The 12,821-nt window shown below is 41.7% G+C and overlaps 1 protein-coding gene across 4 annotated transcripts in view; it reads left to right on the top strand.

Annotated features, from left to right (window-relative positions):
- smap1 (small ArfGAP 1) overlaps positions 1-12,821 on the top strand; it is a 229,355-nt gene that overhangs the window by 151,888 nt on the left and 64,646 nt on the right. For all 4 annotated transcript variants that reach the window (XM_060851895.1, XM_060851879.1, XM_060851887.1 and 1 more), the window contains one exon: positions 3,749-3,821. In XM_060851895.1, the coding sequence (XP_060707878.1) occupies positions 3,749-3,821 (73 nt within the window). The remainder of the gene's footprint in view (positions 1-3,748; positions 3,822-12,821) is intronic.

Raw genomic sequence — 12,821 nt, 5'->3', positions numbered from 1 at the left:
GATACACTTGAAAAGGTTGATGTTAAGGAGGATGTGCTGAAAAATTTGGAAATCGTAAGGATAAATAAATCTCCTTGACCAGGCAGGATATACCCTAGGTTATTACAGGAAACAAGGGAAGAGATTGCTGCACCTTTTGGTGATGACCTTTGCATCCTTACTGTCCAATGGAGTAGAGTGCCAGATGATTGGTGTGTTACAAATGTTATTCACTTCAAGAAAGGGAGTAGGGATAATCCTGGGAATTGCAGGCCAGTCAGTCTCAAGTCTATGGTGGGTAAAGTATTGGAGAGGATTCTAAGAGACACTATTTATAATTACTTGAAAAAGCATAGTTTGAATCAAGACAGTCAGCATGGCTCTGTGAGGGGCAGGTCATGCCTCACAGACCTTATTGAATTCGTTGAGGATGTGATAAAACGCATTGAAGGTAGAACAGTGGATGTGGTGTACATGAATTTTAGCAAAGTGTTTGATGAGGTTCCCCATGGTAGGCTCATTCAGAAAGTAAGGAGGCATCGGAAACAGGGAAATCTGGCTGTCTGGATACAGAATTGGCTGGCCCATAGAAGATAAGTGGTGGTGGTAATGGCAAGTATACATCCTGGAGCTTGGTGACCAGTGGTGTTCTGGAGAGATCTGTTCTGGGACCTTTGCTCTTTGTGTTTTTTTAATAAATGACTTGGATGAGGAAATGGAAGGGTGGGTTAGTAAGTTTGCTGATGGCACGAAGGTTGGTGGAATGGTGGATAGTGTGGAGGGTGGCTGTAGGTTGCAACGGGACATTGACAGGATGCAGAGCTGCGTTGAGAAGTGGCAGATGGAGTTCAACCTGGAAAAGTGTGAAGTCATTCACCTTTGGAAGGTTGAATTTGAATGCAGAATACAGGGTTAAAGACAGGATTTTTGGCAATGTGGAGAAACAGAGGGATATTGGGATCCATGTCCATAGATCCCTCAAAATTGCCACCTAGATTGATAGAGGTGTTAAGAAGGTGTATAGTGTATTGGCTTTCAATAGCAGGCAGATTGAATTTAAGAGCCACGAGGTAATGGTGCAGTTCTATCGAGCCCTGGTTAGGCCACACTTGGAATATTATGTTCTGTTCTGGTCGCCTGGTATTGGAAGGATGTGGAAGCTTTGGAGAGTGTGCAAGGAGATTTACTAGGATGCTGCCTGGACTGGAGGGCACGTCTTATGAAGAAAGGTGGAGGGAGTTAGGGCTTCTCTCATTGGAGCAAAGAAAGATGAGAGGTGACTTGATAGAGATGTACAAGATGTTGAGAGAGGCATAGATAGAGTGGGGAGCCAGAGACGTTTTCCCATGGTAGAAATGTCTATCACAAGGGGGGCATAATTTTAAGGTAATTGGAGAAAGGTTAAGGGGCAATGTCAGAGATAGATTCTTTGCACAGATTGGTGGGTGTGTGGAATGCACTGCCAGCAGTAGTGGTAGATTCAGATACACTTGGGACATTTAAGTGAGTCTTGGGTAGACACGTCGAAAGAAGTAAACTGAAGGGTATGTAGGTTAGTTTGATTTTCGACTAGGATAAAAGGCCAGCAGAACATCGAGGGCCGAAGGGCCTGTACTGTTCTATGTTCTATGAATTATAGAATAATGGCAAAGCAAGCGGAGGCCATGCAACTGGCTATCTGCAAGGACACCTAACTTAGTGCCACACACTTATCTTTCCCCAGAAGCTTGCAGAACTGTTTGGATAATTACCCAAATCTCTCTTGAAAGCCATAAATGAGTCTGCGCCTACCACTAGCCACTGGCTATGTAGAAAGATTTTCCTCGTATCATCATTGCTTCTTTTGCCAATACTTTTTAAATCTGTTGTCTGATTCTTGATACTTACACCGATTGGAATTTTATTTTTCCCTGTCTAACCTGGCCAACTTCTTGTGGCTTTGACTATGCCTTGCAAGTGTCCTAACCATCTCCTCCAGAGGAAACAAATACCATCTGGTCCAACCTATTTATGTAAGTGAAAATCTCATCCATGGAACCATTCTGTGAACTTGTCTTCTGCACCCTCTCTAATGCCTTCATGACCTTCCTGAAGTATGGTGCCCAAAACTTAATTCAGTGCTCCAGTCAAGGCTGAACTAGAGTTTCTATTAATTTAACATGGCTTTCTTTTGTTTGTTCCTGTTTACAAAGCATAGAATCTCATTTGTTTATTAATCTGTACTCCTCAATGATTTGTGCGCATGTATCCCCAGGCCCCCCTCTTTCTTTCTGCACCCTATTCTATCTACCAAATTGAATCACTTCACACTTCTCTGCCTCAAATTTCATCTGCACTTGTCCACTCATTACACCAACCTGTCAAAGAAATCTGCAATCCTAAGCGTTCTTGCAAACACCTGAATTTGAAAGAAAACTCCATGCTTGAAGCTGATATCAAGTCATGAGATATTTATCACTTGAATAATTGTGATTATCACCAGGATAATGTTAATGCATTCATTTGATATAAAGCTTGCTTTGTAAACTCATTTTTATGGCTGTTAAGAAGTATAGTAACTTGAGAGAACTTCTATATATAACTTGGAAGCAATTGCTTTTGTGAAAATTGTTTGCTTGAGATGACAGGTCTGCTTAAGTAATGAAAAGTTCAACAAAATGTGCATAACTTAATTTCCGCTGACCCACAACTGGTTTCTTTTAGCGAAAAATTAAATTTTGTTTGTGGCCACTTTTCTGGCAGTCTCCAAAACTTGAAAGCCTTTGTTATATTCTGACATCATGTACAACTTTCATAATTGCAGGACACTAATATTTACAAGGAGAAAGTGAGGACTGTAGATGCTGGAGACCAGAGTGAAAAAGTGTGGTGCTGGAAAAACACAACCGGTCAGGCAGCATCTGAGGAGCAGGAGAGTCTGTGTTTTGGGCATAAGTCCTTCATCAGGAACATGTGGTGGGAGTGTGAGGTCTCAAGCGCGGCTGAGAGATAAGTAGAGTAGTGGGATTGGGGAGAAGGTAGCTGAGAAGACCAGATGGGGAGGGGTGGGGGGGTGATAGGTTTGGGGAGGGGTGGGGGGGTGATGGTGATAGGTTGGAGGGGAGGGGAGAAGTCCACCCTCCCCTCCAACCTATCAAAATCAACCCCCACCTTCATCTACTTTTCGCTTTCCCAGCTACCTTTGCCTCAGCTCCACCCCCTCCTGTTTCTGTCAGTTCCCTCCCCCATTCCTGATGAAGGGCTTATGCCTGAAACGTCGACTCTCCTGCTCCTCGGATGCTGCTGGACCTGCTGTACTCCAGTGCCACATGTCTATGGACAATGTTAAAAGCTTTGAATTCACAATAGCTGTAGGTTTCAGAAATCTCTGACCCTCTTTTGGATGATCAAAAGTGGTCAGTTAGATGTTCTGCAGTTGACCAAAAGACTTTTGCTTCTCTCTACAAACTTTCTCCCTTTAAAATTGGGCCCTTCTCTTACACCTCTTAAGGCATTTTTGAGTTTTTCTTTCCTCTGTACTGTGAGAGTGCGACTTAATTGTCCAAGTATGCTTGATGGTAAATTATGGGTTCAGTCCTCTAGACAAGGAGGACTCTGAATTGATATGTTGACAGTCACGGAAGTGTTAACAATGTAAAACTAAGGAAATGTGAATGTGAATTAAATAGTGACAGGAATGACCTTTCAGTGGCTGTAAGTGTTGGTTTAATGTAGCAATTATTTAAGATTTTAATTAGCTGTATTAACTTATATATTCTTTCAATGATAGAAGAAAGATGACGTGGATACTAGAATGAGCTCTCAGAAGGTAGAACAGTCCACCATCGATCTATTAGGGCTGGGTAAGTAAGGAATATTTAAGTGGATTTTATTTTATGCCTATGTAAGATATAACACATTTTTGTTGAAATGAAAATACTTAAGTTATTCTCTGCATTAATAGTCGTTATTGGCTAAACTTGAAACGGCACAGGCAGCCTTTAGAGACCTTATTCAAAAAGATGCTGGTACGTAACTCGCTGTGCATCTTGGGAGTGTAAGTAATGCAAGTGACATTTCAACATTTACAATCCAACGAGTTTTAGCAAGTTTTATGTAAGACCGTTTTTAAATTCTGTATATGCAGTATCTTCCTTACCGTTTGAATTACATTTTGGCCCCATGTAGTGAAGGTGCAAGTTCACTTTTATCTTAAATGCATATGTTCCTTACTGTCAGTTACTTGCTTTGATTTTCAATTTTGTATTGTTGTTACTTGAAATCGTAATTGGCTTTATATATAGAATGGGCATTTTACCTTGACTTGCTATTTCTGAACTGAAGTTGTGGGTTGAAGTTGCCTTAGAATAAAGGCCATTCCAGATCTTGATTGACCTGATGATTATAGATGATAGAGAATACTAGTGTTTGCGAGATAAGAAATGTTGACATTTTCTTTAAGTCGAGCCTGGTTACAGCTGGCATGAACACTGTATACAATTACTCCTGATTGGAATCTAAATTGAGTTAATACAACTCTGTTCCAACTGAAATAAAATCTGTAAAATTTGTCATCTGAACACTTCATTTATCAACACAGCAGCTAACATTGTGGGGGTGGGGGAAACAGAATGAGCATTGCCAATTTATTTACAATTGTTTGTATTAATGGTTGCTTTTCTGTCTTTGGACAATTCAGTGAAGAAATCTTTATTTCAAAATAACTGAATTGTAAGTTTTGCTGGTTTTAGAGTCTGTACTTGAATTTGTGTAGTATTCAGACAAACTGGTGCTTTGAACAAAATGAGTGATATAATTTTGCAGGTTGGCAGTGTTGGGGTTAAATCACCACAAGTTGCCTTGAATTCAGCAATTTAAGAAATCTCTGACAATGAATTTAAACTTAATTTCATATTGCAGCCAAAATGAGACCCCTCAAGTAAGTCACTTCAGCCTCCTAATTCAACTTTGGCTATTAACCATTACTGGAATTTAGCTACAATTCCAACCAATAGTGTCTGTCTCTGGAAGTGTCCAGTGTTCAATCCTTGTGCTGTGTTATTTTTCAAAGTTCCCCTAATGAAGGGTTCTGGCATTGGATTCTTATACAGGTACACAATCCTTTTTTTGGAAATCCGAAATTGTTTTCGTGGAGTGTCATTTTGACGTGTGAACAAGGTGACCCAACTCCACACCCCTTGAACCACTTCACTCAGGTGGGCTGTGGCAGCATGACCTACACTGGCAGGCATCAATGTGTCTCGGCGCTTGTACTATTCACACGTGTGTATGCTGTAATTTTTAAATTAGGTAATTTTTAAAATTTCACAAAAATGTCTTTTATTTCAAAATCTGAAAATTTCCAAATTCTGTAAAACAACTGGCTCCAAGGATTTCTGATAAAGGATTGTGTACCTGGAGATATTTTCATGCTTCAGGTCAATCATATGATATTTTTGATGGCTCTTTAGATTCTTCCATCCAAAGTATTGACCACTCCTCTGAATTATCGCGTCTGTAGCTTGCCTTTTTAATCAGAAGTAGCTTCTTAGTTTTTGCCAAAATGTAAAAAATGGTTGACAAGCTTTCCTGTGATTAACTCCTTAAATTCTCCTGCAGGACTATCATCTGTCCTGTGGCTCAAGGCAATCAGTTATCAAGCAGGTGTCAAAGCAGTTTTGTTTATGTACCTTCCCCCCCCCCCATGTCCCCCTTCCCAGATGTAGCTAATTGCTTTTAATTCCTGTTTGTTTGTCCTTGTCCCTCAATTGTTTATTCCGACCAGAAGTGTTGCTGCCTTTGTGTGTAACACAATCTTTGATTCTTTCAATCCACGAACAATTATTAAAGTTCTGAACTTTACTCAATCACAGGAGTTTTCCGTAAACGTTATTCTGCTTTCTTTTGTATTTCTATTAATATTGGCATTTACTAATTTAGATCACAAATGTGATTACTTATAAATTTGCCCATAAAGAATAGGAGTTGGGAGGTCATGTTGCAGCTATAGAGGCCAATTTTGGAATGTGTGCAATTTCGGTATCCCTCCTATCTGAAGGATGTTGTGAAACTTGAAAGGGTTCAGAAAAGACTTAGAAGAATGTTGCCTGGGTTGGAGGATTTGAGCTATAGGGAGAGGCTGCATGGGCTCAGGCTATTTTCCCTGGAGCTTTGGATGCTGAGAAGTGACCTTTATTGGAGTTTATAAAATCATGAGGGGCATGTGTAGGGTAAATAACTTTCCCTCTGGTAGGGAGTCCAGAATTACAGGGCATAGGTTTAGCAGGAGAGGGGCAAGATTTAAAAGGGACCTAATTGCTGCCAGAGGAAGTGATGGAGGCTGATACAATAACAGTATTGAAAAGTATATGAATAGGAAGGGTTTAGAGGGATATGAACCAAGTGCTGGCAAATGGGATGAGATTAGCTCAGGATATCTGGTCAGCATGGATGAGTTGGGCCGAAAGGTTTGTTTCCATGTGTACATCTCTCCATGACGGTATATGTGATTGTAGATTTTTGATTCCTATTTTCTGCAATACATCTTTGCATTTCAAAATCTTTGTTATTTTAATCATTTTTCTATAACTTTTTAAAAAAAACATTTCTAATGTGTAAAAAGTGATTGTGAGGCTTGAATGCTAATTCATATTCATGTTACAGATAGAAACCCTCATGGGTGGGGTATTACGACAGAAGTTTTTTTTAAGTATGCATTGAATCCTGACCCTGTGTCCAAATGTCTGTAGATGGAGAGATTACAAGTGATTTGGCTGTAATTGAACTGATCTACATCTCTTTTTCAGAAAAAAATTAAGGTCCAAAGCAGGTGATTTGATAATAAATAAAGCTAAAAGAAGATGAAGAAATGGCCATACTGATTTTGTTCTGTCAGTTAATCAACCCCATGGTGGAGTTGCTCATGAGTAATTGCTAAGCCTTTCATGCTGATACTTTATTAAGATTGTACAGAATCTGTGGATGAATTTCTCTTATCCAAATGGGTTGGTTTTTTTAAGTAGTTGTAATGAAAAAATATGTCCTAAGGAATCATGAACTTAAGAAGGAAACAATGAAATGCTTCCATTTAGATAAAATATTGGAACAGTTACATAATAAAGATATTGCCACCTTCTCTCGTGATCAATAATGTACCCCACTAACCCTTGATTTTTGCATTCGAAGCATAATTGACAAAATAATTCACATTGGCATGGGGGATTAATATTGCACTTAATTTAGTGTTAGCATCCATCACAAAGAATATGATGAACCTTGAGTGGATTTTGTACAAAAACATTGCAAACTGCATAACATAATAGAATGTAAAACACAGCAGCATAATTCAGGCCCTTTGGCCCTCAATGCTGCGCTGACCTGTGGAACTAATCTGAAGCCAATCTGTCCAATACAGTTCCATTTTCATCCATATGTTTATCCAATGACCATTTAAATGCCCTTAAATTTGGTGACTCTACTACTGTTACAGGCAGTGCATTCCACACCCCTACTATTCTGAGTAAAGAAACTAACTCTGATGTCTGTCCAATATCCATCACCCCTCAATTTAAAGCTGTCCCCTAGTGCTAGCCATCACCATCCGAGGAAAAGGGCTGTTACTGTCTACCCTATCTAACCCTCTGGTTTTCTTCTATGTCTCAGCTAATGAGATTAGATTTCCTACAGTAATGAAACAGGCCATTTGGCTCAACAAGCCAACTCTGACCCTCTGAAGAGTAACCCACCCAGACCCATTCCCTGACTCTATATTTAACCCTGACTAATTTGCCTAACTCAGTGTGAGCACTGCTGCCTCACAGCACCTGGGCCCTGTGTTTGATTCCAGCCTTGGGTATCTGTCGTGTGGAGTTTGGGTGTGTTACTCTTCAGAGGGTCTGGTTGGGCCAAAGGGCCTGTTTCCACTCTGTAGAAAATCTAATCTTGCTGTACATCTCTATGGCTCTATATTTGAATAGGAAGCGTTTGGAGGGATACGGGCTGGGTGCTGGCAGGTGGGATTAGATTGGATTGGGATATCAGGTCGGCATGGACGGGTTGGACCATAGGGTTTGTTTCCATGCTGTACATCTCTGACTCTGACTTTGGGCAGTTTAGCATGACCAATTCACCTGACCTGCACATCTTTTTGATTGTGGGAGGAAACTGGAGCAGCCGGAGGAAACTCTGCAGACACGGAGAATGCGCAAATTCCACATAGACAGTCACCCGAGGCAGGAATTTAACCCGGATCTCTGGCACTGAGGCAGCAATGCAGGCCACTGAGAAACCGTGCCACATATTAAGTCACCTCTCAACCTTCTCTCTAACGAAAACAGCCTCAAGCCCCTCAGCCTTTCCTCATAAGACCTTCCACCATCTTCTCCCCCCCCGGCCAAAATACCAGGCAGCATCCTAATAAATCTCTTCTGAACGCTTTCTTAAGCTTCCTCATCCTTCTGATAATGCGGTGACCAGAACTGTACACAATATTCCCAGTGCAGCCGCACCAAAGTTTTGTGACCGCACCACAGCTGCAGCATGACGACGTGGTTCCAAAACCTAATCCCTCCACTAATAAAAGATAACACACTGTATGCCTTCTTAATAACCCTATCAACCTGGGTGGCAACTTTCAGGGATCTAGTACCTGGACACAGAGATCTCTCTGCTCACTTACACTACCAAGCATCTTACCATTAGCCCAGTGCTCTTTATTTGTGTTGCTCCTTCAAAGTGAATCGCCTCACTTTTCTACATTAAACTCCATTTGCCACCTTTCAGCCCAGCTCTGTAGCTTATCTATGTCCAACATCCTTCAGACTAGTCACAATTCCATCAACCTCCGTATCATCTGCAAATTTACTAACTTCCTTCTACATCCTCACTAGGTCATTTATAAAATGACAAACAGCAGTGGCTCCAAAACAGATCCTTGAAAGATACCACTAGTAACTGAACTTCAGGATGAGCATTTCCCATTAACCACCACCTTTCTTTCAACTAGCCAATTTCTGATCCAAATTGCTAAATCACCCTCAATCCCATGCATGCATTTTTTATGCAATAGCCAGCAATGGGGAACCTTATCAAACATCTTTCTGAAATCCATATACACAACATCAATCGCTTTACCCTCATCCACCTGTTTGGTCACCATCTTTAAGAACGCAAGGTTTGAGAGTCACAACCTAGCCTTCACAAGACCATGTTGACTATCCCTGATCAACTTATTCCTCTCTACATGATTATAAATCTTACCTGTTATCACCTTTTCCAACACTTTACCCACAACTGAAGTAAGGCTCACTGGTCCATAATTACCAGGGTTGTCTGTACTCCCCTTCTTGCTAGTGGACAACATTTGCTATCCTCAAGTTTTCTGACACTATTCCTGTAGATAATGATGACGTTAAGATCAAAGCCAAAGGCTTTGAAACCTCCTCCCTGGCTTCCCAGATGATCCGAGGATAAATCCCATCCGGCCGAGGGGACTTATCTGTTTTCACACACTCCAGAATTTATGACATCACTTCCTTGTGAACCTCAATCCCATGTAGTCTAGTAGCCTATATCTCAGTATTCTCCTCAAACACATTATCTTTTTCCAGTGTGAGTACTGACGAAAAAATTCTAGTCAATCTTTTATTCCAGATGTAACTATAGAAAGCTTCAGGGTTTTCCTTTTTGATCCTATCAGCCAATGACTTCTCATGTACCCTCCTGGCTCCCCTTAGCGCTCTCTTTCAGTTTTTCCTGGCTAACTTTACTCTCCAGCTCCCTGACAGCCTTCCTGTCTCATTCTAACATAAGCTTTCTTCTTCCTCTTGACAAGAGATTCAACATCTTCAGTAGACTGCAGCTCTCTTGCTCAACCACTTCCTCCTTGACTGACAGGTACATACTTATCAAGGACATGCAGTAGCTGTTTCTTGAACAAGCTCCACATTTCAATTGTGCCCATCCCCTACAGTTTCCTTTCCTGTCCTATGCATCCTAAATGTTGCTTAATCGCATCATAATTGCCTCTTGCCCTGCGTTAAATATCTATCCCTTTCCATCACTAAACATAACCGAATTGTGGTCACTATCTACCTTCAAATCTAACACCTGGACAAGTTCATTACCCTGTACCAAATCAAACGGCCTCGCCCCTTGTTGGTTTGTCTATGTACTGTCAGGAAACCCTCCTGCATACATTGGACAAAGACTGACCCATCTAAAGTACTCAAACTACAGTATTTGCAGTCAATACTTGGAAAGTTAAAGATCCCCCATAACAACTACTGTTACTGTCGCTCCTGTCCAGAATCATCTTTGCTATCCTTTGCTCTAGAGGCCTATAGAAAACTCGCAATAGGGTGACCTTTCCTGTTTCTAACCTCAGCCCATATTACCTTAGTAGATGAGTCATAGATATATACAGCACGGAAACAGATTCTTCAGTCCAACTCATCCATACCACCAGATATTCCAACCCAATCTAGTCCCACCTGCCGGCACCCAGCCCATATCCCTCCAAACCCTTTCTATTCATATATCCAACCAGATGCTTTTCCTCAAACGTCCTTTCTGCCACCATCATACTGTCCTTGACTGACAATGCCACACCTCTCCCTCTTTTACCATCGTCTCTGTTTTTGCTGAAATATCTAAATGGCGTAACCTGCAACCACCATTCCTGTCCCTGCTCCGAAATGGCCACAACATCAAAGTCCCCCATGCTAAAAGTTCACCCACCTTATTTTGGATGCTCCTGGTGTTGAAGTAGGCAAACTTCAAACCACCTTCCTGCTGAACTCTTACGACCTTGAAACCTGATTTCTGACCACCTCCTTAGAATCCCTGCAGTGTTGAAACAGGCCCTTTGGCCCAACAAGTCCACACCGACCCTCCAAACAGTAACCCACACAGGCTTATTCCCTTACACTATTACTGTACATTTACCCCTGACTAATGCACTGAAACTACACATTCCTGGACTCCATGGATAATTCAGCATGGCGAAATGACCTAACCTGCACATCTTTGGATTGTGGGAAGAAACCGGAGTACCCGGAGGAAACCCATGCAGACAGGGAGAATGTGCAAACTCCACAGAGATGATCATGTGAGGTTGGAATCGAAGCTGGACTGGGTCTCTGGCGCTGAGAGGCAGCAGTGCTAACTACTGAGCCACCATGCCGCCCCATTGTCCAGGAGATTGAGACTTCACTACTCTCAACCTCCTGGACATTAGAATTGCAATTTAGGTTCCCATCCCCCTGCTGAATTAGCTTAAACCCTCCCAAAGAGCATTAGCAAATTTCTTCCCCAAGATATTGATACACCTGTGATTCAGGTGTAGACTATTCTGTTTGTAGAGGTCCCAACTACCCCAGAATGAGCCCTAATTATCCAGGTATCCGAGCGACCTGTTCAAGTCCTATCTCTCCCTATTCCTTGCTTCGCGAGCACGTGGCATGGCAATAACCCAGAGATAACAACTGTTTGTTCTAGATCTAAGCTTCCCACCCTAACTCCCTGAATTTCTGTCTTATATCCCCATCCGTTTTCCTAACCATCTCACTAGTACCTACGTATATCACGACTTGCAGCTGCTCCCCCTTCCCCTCAAGGATCCCGAAAACATGGTCCGAGACATTACAAGCCCTGGCACCTGGGAGGCAGCGCACCAACCATGAGTCTCTCTTATTCCCAAAGAACCTCTTGTTACGTCCCCCTAACTGTGTAGTCCCCAATGACTAATGCTCTGTTCCTTTTTCCCCCCTTTCCTTCTGAGCAACAGCGGAGGACAGACTGTGTGTAACATGGGGACACCTTTTCCCCATGACTTACCCCTGGCAAGTTGTCCCTCACGTCAGTATCCAAAATGGTGTACTTGCCCTGTGCTGCCTATCGGTTCCCTTTCCGTCCCCAGATATTTTGAATACTTTTGAATTTTGTTATTTCTGGGAGATGTTTTGTTTGTTGCATGCTGAAGATGCATGGGACGTCTCTCACTTACACAGATAATATCTCAAACGCATTGATTTTGTTTTGTTTTAAAGAAGAACACCAAGTATTGGAAACTTTTTTTTAAAAGTATCAAAACAAAACTACCTGGAGAATTGTGTTGTTTGAAATGGGTGAGAAATGAGGAAGTGCGTTTACAAATAATTTTACTATCTCAGCTAGCAGAGAAACGCAAATGAAAGATTTGTCACCCAAAGTTAATCAGATTTGATCTCAATTTATTAAAAGTCTTTATTAAGCTTAGCCCAGTAATCATCAGTGTTTTGAGCAAACCTACCACCACTTCACAGAAAATGGCCTCCATTGTAGCATATCATGGAAATCTGAACCTAACACAGACCAGCTTAATCAAGTAACAGTTTAAAATTTTGAAATTATTTATTGCAAAAATTTATTGATAGATTTAAAACTGTTAACTTTAGCAAGTAACCAAGGGGCACCCAAGATTGCAGCAACCCAGCAAGTCTGAGTCTACAGTGCTCCTCCCAAGACTTGGGCAAAGTGGGTCACCCACCCCCATCACACTCACCAAATCATTTAAAATAGTTTTTACTTCATTCAATACTAAACAACTAATTACATTTAAACAATTTAAAATCCAGTAAAATAGACTGAAGGAAAGGGAGCCCGCAGTTCTCAGCAAGCAGGAATCCCTCCCCCACCCGCAGCAGAGGTGTCCGCAGCCGCCCCGGGGGATTTATCTACAATGGTGAGCCTCGTGGAAATAATCTCCAAACTCGATGCGAAGATCAACGCTTTTATTGAAGAATCCCGAAGCCGATGGGGCTTGCTCTCGGCCATGCTGCAAAAGCACAACCGAGACATCAAGGAAATAGAGTGCTGAGTTGGAG

Source organism: Hemiscyllium ocellatum, chromosome 3, assembly GCF_020745735.1.
Source record: "Hemiscyllium ocellatum isolate sHemOce1 chromosome 3, sHemOce1.pat.X.cur, whole genome shotgun sequence".
Lineage (NCBI taxonomy): Eukaryota > Metazoa > Chordata > Chondrichthyes > Orectolobiformes > Hemiscylliidae > Hemiscyllium > Hemiscyllium ocellatum.
The sequence above is the reverse complement of the archived record's forward strand: the minus strand, read 5'-3'. Positions and strand labels throughout refer to the sequence as shown.